We start from the raw sequence: 12318 nt of genomic DNA on the forward strand, positions 1-12318 counted from the left end.
AGGTTTCAGACAAGACGGCAGAATTGTAATTTACGGATGACTTTCCACTGGATTGTTATACTTCTGGTTTAGAGAAAGTTATGCCTTGCAAAGTGACTAGTTACATGCATTAAGAGAGTTGCCTAATCTTTAATTGGCCTTACGCTTAGGCATGACACACTACACTCAAGTATTTCTTTCAAAGGATTAGGTAAACTGTATTTCAAACTGCAGAACGCCACTTGCCGTGCCTGAAGTAAAACAAACTCGTATGCATTAATCCCCCTAATACAGCAGGGAAAAAAAAAAAAAGCTCGCAGATACGACCTCTCTCCTGATTCCCAGCGATTAACATCTATGACAATTTCCCTCGGAAAACAATTAGGACCTGGAAATATTTTGGTAGAGTTCGGCAGACCCGGGTTGCATGAATTTCAAATTTCAAAGCGGATTAGAGAATTATAATGCGTTTCCGGATTTAAATGGCTTCAACTGTCCTACTCAGGACAAGGCAGGGCCAGAAATATGGAGAAGTTGTCATTTCTAGCTAGCGGGTTTTTTTGGTTGTTGTTAGAAAGTTTCTTGAAGTACAGGCAGGTTTATGTGCTTGTGGACTTGGGGATGTTTTTCTTTCCTGTAGTTCTTGAATCTCCTGAATACTGCTTTAGGTGGAATATGCTCCAGAAGCCTCATTTAAAAATGTGGAAATAAGCGGTAGCAAATCTTTTCCCTCTAGACAATGAAAAATTACAGTTCATGACGATATCCAGGTATGTGTCTGTGTATTCACCAGATAACTCAAATAATGCAGTGTTGTTGAATGCTGAGTAATATCAAACTCTTTGTGTCTGGTACCATTCCGGTTTTCAAGCACAGGATTTTCCTTGGGAAAGGACCCTTATATAAATGAAGCCCAAACTTTCAAAGGCTTTTCATGCCTTTGCCTCAGACTATAAAATTTTATGGCACGGAGTATAATACACGCCTATCATATATAACTTTCTGCTATTCCAATTGACAAAAATGTGACAGCTAGTGGACTCTAAAATCCCCAGCTGTTTATTATGGAAATTATTTTCAAATGTGTATATGAATATGCACTTTTAACACCTTTCCTCCTTTTTTTTTTTTTTAATTAATGTGAAATAAATGCATATGTGTTTGCTTAGTGTTCCTAGGAAGGGTACACAGACACAAAGGCTTCAGACTCCATTTATCTTATGCAGCAGGCTGACTCTAAATATTAAATATTTGTAAAACTCTGAGATCTTTGAACTGGGTCAACCTTATATACTAACGTTTCTTTAACACTGAAGGCACGTAAATACAAAATAGGAATCAGTCAGCAATGCAAAGACCTTGCAGAGGTATACAACAACCTCACCCTCCTGTAAGCCTCTGCCTTTCTCTCCTTTTGGCTTGCAGCAGCAGATATAGTCTAAACTGCAGGATTCAGGGATAGCACTAGCACAGTAAAATAAAGCTCATCTCCCATTTCACATCCAACCACCATATTCTTTTGCAAACCTGATTTTATGATACATGAAGGAAAACAATACAATCTGCTGAAGCCCTGCTGTTCCAAACCTGAGCAGAGTAAGAGATAGTCACACCTGATTAGGAGAAAAATATCTATCTAGATTATATAGATGTTTAGGTATATTTTGCATGTGATTCTCATATCTCTTCTCTAGCCTGTGCCTGGGTCTTGGTCTACACTCCCCTGAGATCCATCGCCTAAGTTACAGCTCTGAGGATAAGGATCAGGCCTTAATGCAACCTAGAGAAAGTCAGAGTTCCTTTCACCCTTTCATTCAAGTCCTGGAAATTCAAAGACTAAAGTTAAATCCGGCCATAAAGTTTATTGCTGAGTAATCACACTCTAGTGAGAACAGTCCACTTAAAGAAAAAGAATGTTGAAGTAAACACGCAGCTGGGGCCTACCCCACAATGGCAGCCAGCAATATAAGGCAGAGAAAGAGAGCAGAGCTAGGGGGATATTTACAATCTTCAATAAACCAAGCTAGTATTTCATAATTTGCAGCACTCTAATGACCTGTAGTCCCTCGTATTAATGCTACAAGTTACAGTCAATTGGTTCGCTTAAAAAAAAAAGAAGAAGAAGAAGAAAACAAAAGTCACAAGAACATAGAGATGTATACACACATACACACCCTTTGTATACATAAACATACCACTATTAGACACACTTATGCACGTGTACAGCTCTCCACAGGCACATTGATTGATTTTTACATGCATGCACACGCGTACGTAACTGAAATGCCTTTATCTTTCTGTAATTGCATATAGGAACCGAAAGAAGTTACAGCAGCATTATCGATGCGCATACCCAAAGCACGCCACACGCACTCACAGATGGACATACACATAGCTAAACTTTATCAACAACCCAAGGCAGAAAATAGGAACCTTAAGCCTTCCAGTGCAGTTTGTGCCATTTTAATACTGGCTCTGATGTGCAACATATTTCACCAACCCAAAGATTATTGCCATATCAGCACACCTCCAACTCGATATCATGCCTACAGAAGACACTGCCCAGATAGTATCTATCCCTATCTATTTTGTTTTCCCCCTTTTTTAAATCGCCTGCAGTAACTACTCTGCTAAACAAAACCTCTCCAAACTTGGAGAGTCTATTGGAGCAAAGGAAGTAATTATTTTCTGCGGTAGTCAAAGTGATTAAAGCTAGGCCCCAAAATCCATCTCTGCCAAAGTCGCTTATTGTGGTTTACTTTGATTTGATCGTTAAAATAGAGAGCTATCTGCTGCGAGTGAAGGGATTGGGGGGATTTGCAGCGCAACCTGGATCATGTGTGGTTGATCCTGCTTCTCGGGCTCGGTGAGACCGTCCTGAAAAGCCCCAGGCAGAGAGGAAGGGAAAAAGAAAGAGAAGAAAGGGAAAGAGAAAGAGAAAGAGAAAGAGAAAGAGAAAGAGAAAGAGAAAGAGAAAGAGAAAGAGAAAGAGAAAGAGAAAGAGAAAGAGAAAGAGAAAGAGAAAGAGAAAGAGAAAGAGAAAGAGAAAGAGAGAATGAAAGAGAGAGAGTCGAGAGGCAGCAAGAGCGAGCGGGAGCCTCGGCTTTCCCACTGTACAAATAAACTTTAAGGAACTTGTGCACGAAACTTACCTTTGACTTGCAAGGAGTCATTTTTCATACAATATTGAGAACTTGTGGTTTGGATACTTCTGTCCCTAAACCTGACAATTTGAATGGCCAGGAGGCACACGTAGCCTGCAAAAGAGTCAAATGAAGTCCAGCGTCAGTGAGATTATATGTTATGTGGTATATAATGTTGGATGTCAACTCCCCAAAACCATAAAACTTACTTTAATGGCACCACGTGACTTTTTATAGCCAGTGAGCCTATCTGTCTGTGCTATGGATGATTTTACGATCTAATTCATAGACAAAACCCTATTCATTTGGCACCCAAATGTCATATAGCCGGAACTGAGGCTTATAAAGTTTACTGTTTTATAACTTTTAAGGGAAGGCATCAATGTAACCAGTCAGTAAATGTGCAAATCTCTAGTTGCTCTTAGAAGCTCAGAAGAGTTAACCATTCAAGCTCTGATGGGGTAAGTAACATTACGTTTATAGAAAACTAGTTGTAGCAAAGAAAACCAAAAATCTGTAAAGGGTGAAAAGTGGGAATGTGGCTAGCGAGATTTACTAAAAGACGCAGAGGGCTCGGACGTGGCTGTCCTGCAAATATACTTAATGAAACCACAGGAGAAATTCTAGAGCGATGCAAACACCTCTTGGAGTTAGCCGAGTGTTTTAACAAAGCACATGTTTTGTTTTGGTTTATTTTGTTCTTCAACCATCAGCAAACAACTAACAGTTGATTCACCCACAAAGGGTGTTAATTGTGGTTCCTGCGATGCAGCTTTTCACCTAGCGAGAAACCACTAAGGAGGAACTTATGGTCAAACTTCCAATTAAAAATACTGGTAGTGAACCATCGCAGCATCTACCACTTGCAACGTGCAGCAGGAGCCAGGTAAAATATTATTAAACACATTCTGCACGGGGTTTTTTTGTTTGTTTTATTTTGGTTTTGTTTTGATTTTTTTTTTTTCCCCAAAGGCAAATCAGGAAGCACAACTTCTTGCTTTGCACAAACCAGATCACGAATACTTTACAATAGAAAGTTTATTTTTTTTTTCTTGTTGATTTCCAGTCAGTTTAAAAAAAAAAATAATTAAAAAAAAAAATGATCACAGTTTGCTCAAACAGCCAGACTTTGACTATATTTGTAACTTTGTTCACAAAAAAACATACATCACAGAAGCTGCGCTTAATAAGAGCCACTTCTAAGAGTTCGTGCAAAGAGTCATATACAAAGGCACAGCAAGGACATACTGCTTGGAATCACAGTTTTCGTCACAGATCCACTATTCACTACACGTAGGACAAGTTCAGTTGATTTCATCATTTCACTTCTACAACAGCATTAATTACACAGGAATTATATAGGTAGTTTGAATAAAAATATTTTTAACAGCTTGGAGCTATACAGACATTAACACTTGACCACACATGCACAGTTAAGCAGGTTGAGTGCAACACATAACATTTGTACTAAACCGGGGGAGGGTTTCTTTCTCTCTCTCCTTTTTTTTTAACCTTTTTTTTTTTTTTTGTTATTTTTCCTTAGTTTTGTTTTGTTTTAACAGTTACTTCAAGTAACACAGCTCGCTTCATATAAATAAGTTAAAACATCTATTATTTTTTCAAGACAAAGCCATTCAAGACAAAGAAATGTACGATAAAAGCAGATCTACTTATACACGCGAGAGAATGGTAATAAACAGGCTCATGATTAAAAGATGAATAAGGGCGACAAGAACAGGGTTTCTTCACAGAAGTAACACAAGGAAGTTTTAGAAAGTCAACTTAGTACTGACATGAGACGCAGGGTCAGCTAATACTGCTCAGTACTTTTAATTGATCAAACGCTTAGGGACGGAAAGCCCCTCCTGCAGCTGCCATGCTCATACTTTTCAGCTTATTATCCTTTTTCCATTTCATTCTCCTGTTTTGGAACCAGATCTTTATTTGTCTCTCTGAGAGGCAAAGAGCATGTGCTATTTCAATCCTTCTTCTGCGGGTCAGGTATCTATTGAAGTGAAATTCCTTTTCCAGCTCCAGGGTCTGATAGCGGGTGTAAGCAGTCCGAGCCCTTTTCCCTTCTGGTCCCCCTATGTTGTCTGGAAGAGAAAAGTACATTATTTAGACTCTCAGCAGCCACTTGGTGCCCTCGTGTCTTACTGCAGCTACCAGCGACCAAGACCGTTATTCTCAGTCCTGCCTGGTTTTGTTTCTGATTTGGATAAGCGCTCAACAAGTTTCCCCTCCCAGCCCCTTTTAGGAAAGGCTTGGGAGAGGAGAATTTGGTGGTCTCGGTAAGTTTTCACTTGGATTTGGCGACAGATTTTTTTAAATTGAATTTTATTTTATTTTTTCTGAAGGCTAATCCTCCCACCACCACCCTCCCCCGCCTTCCTCAGATAAGCTGTTTTGGAGGATGCCTCAGCTGCTGGCTGGGTTTTCAGTGCTGGGAGAGCAAAGCCGAAGCGTGCAGCCGTTTCCCACGGCAGATCTGGGGAAAGCTCTGGGAGGCAGCGACCCTCCGTCTGCTCCCCCAGCACAGAGAGCTGGGCAGGTACCCGGGGCTAAAAGTTGCTCCGCTTTCCCGCGTCCCTCAAGCCCTCTCGCCGGAGTTTGGGGCGACTCTCCTCCCCTCCCCCACGGCTTCTCAGCAGTGCAAACTGCCCTCCTCGCCCTCTCCTATTCTCTTTTTAATATGGCTCGGCAAAATAAATGGGGTCAGCCGCGCCGTTCCCACTGGAGGATCCCCCTTCCAGAAGAGAGCCGGGAGCAGCCTCTGCTGCCGATTCCCCTTCGGGAAGCCTCTTTCTGCTCTCCTGCTGCCCGTCTGGAACTGGGCCGGCTGCCTTTTTTTTTTTTTCCCTCCTCTCTTTTTCTTTTCCTTTTTTAAATTATTTTTTCTTTCTTTTTTATTTTTTTTCCCGGGGGTTGCCTTTTTTTTTCTTTTTTTTTTTTTCTGCTCTGTTTTGGGGGAGCACTCTCCCACAGAAGGCACAGTGCTTCCCTGCGAGCAGAGTTGTGCTGTGCACGGAAGCTGCCTGCTCTCACGCCCTCTTCTCCCCCTCTGCCCGACCTTGGTCGGCGCAACCACCCGGTTTACATTAAATCCTCCTTTTCCTCCAGAGAAATAAAGAAAGAACAGGGTATTTGCTTTACCATGACTTATGTGCAGTTTTCGCATCCAGGGGTAGATCTGGGGCTGTGAAGGCTGGGCTGTGCTTTGGTCGGTCGGGGCACTTGCCTGCTCGCTGCTTGCTGGAGTGTCTTCCTCAGTCCCAGACGAGGTGCCAACCCCGTCTCTGCTGATGTGCGTGTTGCTGCTGGAATTGGACGAAGTGCTGGTGGAGTTGGCGAGGGAGTTTTTCACTCCGTGGTGACTCTCGCTGACAGGCGAACCGGCCACGGCGGTGCAGGGCAGAGGGTCAGGGGGAGGCGAGTGGGAAGACGTCGCGGGCTGGTTGTACCTGGGCTCTGTCGAAGCAGAGGTGGTGTTGGCCGGGTAACTGCGGGGTCTTTCATTGGCACCAAAGTGGGTGGAAGCAGAGCGCCCGACGCTGAGATCCATGCCATTGTAGCCGTATCCGTACCTGCCGGAGTGCATGCTGGCGGAGTCCCTGTATTGCTCGCTCACCGAGCTGTGATCTCCATAATTATGTAACTGGTAGTCCGGGCCATTTGGATAGCGACCGCAAAATGAGTTTACAAAATAAGAGCTCATTTGTTTTTTGATATGTGTGCTTGATTTGTGGCTCTTGGTCGTTTTGTGCGTCTATAGCACCCTTGCACAATTTATGATGAATTATGGAAATGACTGGGACATGTACTTGGTTCCCTCCTACGTAGGCACCCAAATATGGGGTACGGCTTCACATCACGTGCTTTTGTTGTCCAGTCGTAAATCCTGCCTGATGACCTCTAGAGGTAAACTCGTGCACTGGTGGGGGAGCTGGGAGGGCGCGGGCGGCCCGGGGCGCGCCGCCGCTGCGCGCCGCCGCCGCCACCGCCCGCCCGTCCGCCGGCCTCCAGCGCCACCCGCTGGCGGCGCGGGGGATGGCGGCGGCTCGGCGGGGTCGACCCGGGGTGACGGCCCCCGACGGCGGCGCGGAGCGGCGCGGAGGAGCGCGGAGCTGAGTTGGGCGCGCCTCCACCACGCCCGCATCCGCCAGCGGCACGGAGCCGCCGGGGAAGCGGCGGGACCGGCGGGGCGGGCTCCCGCACCACGGCCGCTGGAGAGCTTCGCATGCAGGAAGTGTTCTGCTTTGTGCCTGTTTTGTCCTCTCAGCGAGGCTTATTTGCACCAGTTCACAAATCCTGTACGATCCATCCTCGGGCGCTGGCAGCGACTGTGTCCTTTTCATATATAGATATATATGTAGAGAGAGGTTTGGTTTTTTTTCCTCTCCCTTTTTCTCGTGCTGGAGGTTTCGACAAGCACCCGGGTGCTGCCGATGTGAAATGGCAGGTACCTATGAAAGATAAATACCGTGCAGCGGTTTCCCAACTAAGGGGTCAAATTCCAGGCTGCTTTATGGCCGCCGTTATTTTTCTGCCTCTCGGGATAAAAAAATAATAATAAATCAAAACAAACAAAGAAACACAAACTCTTAATGCGGCAGTAGCCATTTTGCGTTAGTATCTTCCATACTTGGCTTTTCAAATACTTAGAGGGGTAGTCCAAAATGCGCTGCTTTCCAAAGAGAAGAGCCTCGATGCGTATACAAGTGTATTTACACACAGCTTCATACATACACACTAATGCACACACAATATAATATAGAGAGATATAATGTATATATTAATCAATATTTTTGCTGCGCTTTTTTTGCTTAAACAGAACTCGAAGTGGAAGCATTTTATGGCAGCTACTTTTCCTTAGAGTATCTATTTTTGTTCTAGTGCTAAGAAATATGAGTGTGAGTTAAGATAACATAAAAGCAGTGAAGAAGATCCCCGAGTTAATGCGACAGACACTTTTCTTTTACCGAAGCAATTTAAAAAAAAAAAATAATTAAATAAATAGAGATCGACCCAAGCCCACAAGTCCCAAGAAATGTAGTTCATAATTCAAAGCCCCTTCAGTGTAGAACTGAGCTCATTGAAATCTCCGTGTAAGCTCAACAGAACCACAGAAATTCACTCTCCACAAAACCTCTTCCCTCGCTTCCCTGGAAGTTTAAGGTGGAGTTTCTATTTTAATGCTAGTAGTGCAGAATAGGCAGTTTAGCGGCATTTAAAAATTCTCCCTGCAGTTCATCTTCGTTTGAACTGTAAGTTTATGCCCATGGCTTTATACAGGAATAATTTTCTTTAATAATTTTTCTTTTTCAGATTGCTATTCAAATAACTTACACATGCGGGAAACTCCCCCCCCCCCCCCCCCCCCCCCGTACACGATATGCTCCCAAACACAGCATAACGGGACAAAACGGTGTGGTGGGAGTTAGCAAAAAAAACATAACCCCGAGATTATATAAAATTTCTCATAGTTCTACAAAATGAACATTTTGAACATTTTTAATTTAAAAGAAAATAAATAAACTTAAAAAGAAAAAAAAAAAGAAAATAAAAGACAAAACAACCTCTTGCTTATCTCTTCTTGCACAGGCACGTCAGGGACATTCACCCACACACAAATGCTCACCTCAAATATTTTGAAATCTGGACCATTTCTCTAGTACTTTAAGCAGTGCCATCTATGCTTTGGGGAGGTGGTTATACACATGCATGCCTATAGCTCGAAAGCTGGGACTTCCACATATATTAAGAGAGTCACAGATGATTGCAAATGTACATATTTTAACCAAGCCTTTTAAGAATTAATAGACTGTGACAAACCTATAGGATTTGAGTAGCAGAAGGAACACAAAGTAAATAATAACAATAATAATAATAATGAGCACTAAGGAAAGACCTGGTAGCATTTATTAAACGTGGTTCTACTCCCCTGACTTTTCCTCTGTTTCTTCGCTGCTGGGCTGTGTGGAATTTATGAATTTGTTTTCCTTTTTCCATTTCATCCGCCTGTTTTGAAACCATATTTTAATCTGGCGTTCAGTAAGGCAGAGAGCGTTTGCAATCTCAATACGTCGTCTTCGGGTTAAGTATCTGTTAAAATGAAATTCCTTCTCTAACTCTAGCGTTTGGTATCTGGTGTAAGTTTGCCTCCCTCGTCTCCCATGAGTTCCATATACTGTACCTGTAGAAGTAAAGACAAAACGATCGCATTGGACAGGGCCCAGTGACTTCAGACCAGAAACAGCGACTAGTGTATTCTGCCTCCTTTTGCAGGCACGATCAAGGGTGGGGGGAGCTGCTCTGGTTTCCTGAAGCCTTTTTTTTGGTCCCTCTTTTCCTATTCTCCGGCCTGACCAGACGTAAATGTTGATGTGCTGCGTGCATACGGTGGTGGGGAGGCTGGGATACAAAGAGGCTTTAAGGTGGATCACGAGAAAGTAGAGTAGGTAGCACTGGTGTGGTTGCTGAGCAGAGGCTGCCTCCCGCTTGTGCAGAGCCTCTGCGCGCAAACACACATACACGCATCACACACACGCGTGTGCGGTCCTGGGAGCTGCAGCCTCTGTGTGTGCGTGTGCGTGTGTGAGCGCATATGCAGCTGTCTTTACACAAACACTCTCCATTGCCATGGCTGTGACTACGGAGGGTCTGCAATTTAAGTATAATTGTAGACATCAGCTAAAGATCATAGAAGAGCCTTCCCCATTTGCTCCGGAATTTATTGCCCTCGAATGCAAAGCAGCATCATAATGGTCTTGCTAAAAGTTAAACTTTCCCCTCCCTCACAAAAAAAAAAAAAAAAAAGAAAAAGAAGGAAAAAAAAAGAGATGCGACCCAAAGTCCAGCAAACAAACTCGTGAGGAAAGCAGAGGAGGAGAGTCATTGTCAAAAACTGTAAGCAATCATATTAATAACGGATTATAAAAAATAAGTACCAGCCCAATAAAACCCTGCCCCCACGCCCAGCACCACTCCTAGATAGAATAGTTAAGTTATGTGAAATTCACTTGTAAAAACAGAGAAAATCCGCAATGCCATGGAAGTGCGCCCACGGCCCCCGAAAAGTGCTCTCAATATCCAATACTTACAGGCTAATGAGCTGGGGGGGGGGGGTGGGGGGGAGGGGAGGCGAGGCGGAATGTGCCACTAACGCATTGGATCCTCAGTACAGAGGGCATATTCCCTGCATCGCTCTCTGACAATGAAGAAGCTGAGCAGAGGCTTTGGGAGATTGCTAAAACTGCTCTGCTCCCTGTTTTATCGGTTGTTGGTTGTTGTGTGTGGTTTGGTTTTTTCTTTTCCTTTTCCATGTTTCCTATGGATTCCCCGGCAGCTTTCACCAGTGGACCCACAAGCTGAACTCACGGCCACTGTTCCCTGGGTGCCAGCGTCCCAGGTCTAAAATAACCTGGGAGGGTTTCATGTTACACATTGCCCTGCAGGAACCACCTTTCTCTGGCAGTTCGGACTTTATCTACGAATCAAGGAAGGCGGGGGGGGAAATCTTGGGGAAAGAAACTTTTCCTTCCTTCCCACTTCCCCCCCCCACAACCCCCTCCCCGATTGTACTGAAATGCCTTACCAGTGCAGGAGTTCATCCGCTGCATCCAGGGGTAAACAGGGCTCGTGTACTTCCGGTCGGTGCCTTCGTCATTTACAATTTTGGCTTGGACGCCGCTGGATTTGTACTGTTGATCGGGAGAAAGGTGCAGGTATTCCCCGTGCCCCCTCTGCTTGCCACTGCCGGAGGTGCTACTAATTTCCTTGTCCGAATAAAAACAAGAGGCTCCGTACTCATAGGAAGCCCGATTGCAAGCAATGACGGTGTTGGACTGTTGGTAGAAACAAGGTGAGGTGTAAGTCTTGTCCTGCAGGCTGCTTGCCCCGTACGAAGACGGAAAATGCCTGAGAGCATCATATCCCGACGGGTAAAGGGGGATCTGACCGAGGAAAGAGTCCTGGCCCCCGGGCAGGCTCCCTGGGAAAGTGGGATTCACGAAATAGGAACTCATTTGCTCTCCCCCTCTCCCGGACCGTGATTTGTTGTGTATTAGTACATCTGGCGATAACTATTAGGAGTCATCGAAGTGGTTTGTTTCTGGATGGCCGAGCGCCAAAAGCGACAGCAGAAAATAGGAGCAGCTGACGGCGGGGCGGCCAATGGGAGCTCGCGCGGCGCCCGCTCCCCCGGGGCCGCCGCCACCGCGCCGCCAACTTACCGGCAGCCCCGGCCCCGCCGCGCCGCCCCGCGCAGCGCAGCGTAGTGCCACTCCACCCGCGGGGACCGGCCGCGCCCCCGGGGTGGCACCGCCCCTCCGCGGGAAAAATATTCCAATAATAATAGTGGAAATAGCAGTCATAATTTCCGGCAGGAGCAGGCAGCAAGGGCAGCATGACAACGGCGAACGGGGACCCTCACCTCCGGCGGCTGGGGGTCGAGAGTAAAGGAGAGTCCTTCAAAGTTTGCGGCCCCACGACAGCGTTTCACCCCGAGAGACTCGCTTAGCCCCGCGGGCAGAGTGGACGAGCCGCCCCCAGCACTCCGGTAGAGGGAAAGTTTGGAGCGGAGGGGAGAGGAGCTCCGGGGGGGCCCCGCCCGGCCTGTCTCCATTTCCCACCGCCATGCCGCAACCATATCTAGGAGGTTTAAAGCGACTTGTTTCCTTTTCTTTTCTTTTTGGTCGGAAATCAGTTCTTCACTAAGCCTTTCTTACTGGAACTAGAGGACCCCGCCTCAGCGCCGAACATAGCTATTGAGAGAGAGGCCAACGTGTCCTGCCTGGAAGAGGTTTTCTATCTTAACGAACACCCCCACAATTAATGCGGAGGTTGTTGTCGCTAAGACAGGAAATGGTGGCCTTCTGAAGAGGTGGAATTTTGTTCACAACAAGAGCCCTAGAAGGCCCCAGGAAGGGCTGGGCGGGCTCCTGGCACCCCCCGAGCAGCCCAGATAAAGTTCCATGTGTCTCTTCTCCCCACATTCCCCCGGCCAAAATCGAGCCGAGGGAATCAAACATTCAAATTCTAATTAATACACCCTCGCTAATGAGTCAGCAGAAGCCAATCGGTTTCGTTGTTGTTCAGAATAATTTGATTAAACGCCGATGTGTGTCTTTAGGAGGGAGGGAATAGTATATAAACCGAACATTTCCAGCTTCATTTTTCAACATGGCTGTTATCCCAT

General features: G+C 45.5%; 2 protein-coding genes across 3 annotated transcripts; both read right to left on the bottom strand.

Moving 5' to 3' along the window:
* Positions 1–1911: 1911 nt before the first annotated feature.
* HOXA6 (homeobox A6) lies at positions 1912–11266 on the bottom strand. Of its 2 annotated transcripts, XM_054161201.1 has the most exons (3): positions 10717–11266; positions 3132–3236; positions 1912–2081 (listed from the first exon to the last, which is right to left on the bottom strand). In XM_054161201.1, the coding sequence occupies exons 1-3, from the start codon at positions 11144–11146 to the stop codon at positions 2011–2013; spliced, it is 606 nt and encodes a 201-aa protein (XP_054017176.1). In that variant the 5' UTR covers positions 11147–11266; the 3' UTR covers positions 1912–2010. The 2 variants fall into 2 exon arrangements, with proteins under 2 accessions (XP_054017176.1, XP_009907011.1); XM_009908709.2 differs by lacking the exons at positions 1912–2081; positions 3132–3236 and adding an exon at positions 8704–9315 and having other exon boundaries at positions 10717–11263.
* HOXA5 (homeobox A5) lies at positions 4650–7101 on the bottom strand. Its single transcript, XM_009908710.2, has 2 exons — positions 6276–7101; positions 4650–5218 (listed from the first exon to the last, which is right to left on the bottom strand). The coding sequence occupies exons 1-2, from the start codon at positions 6835–6837 to the stop codon at positions 4968–4970; spliced, it is 813 nt and encodes a 270-aa protein (XP_009907012.1). The 5' UTR covers positions 6838–7101; the 3' UTR covers positions 4650–4967.
* Positions 11267–12318: the final 1052 nt, after the last annotated feature.

This window comes from Dryobates pubescens, chromosome 4 (genome assembly GCF_014839835.1).
Source record: "Dryobates pubescens isolate bDryPub1 chromosome 4, bDryPub1.pri, whole genome shotgun sequence".
Taxonomy (NCBI): domain Eukaryota; kingdom Metazoa; phylum Chordata; class Aves; order Piciformes; family Picidae; genus Dryobates; species Dryobates pubescens.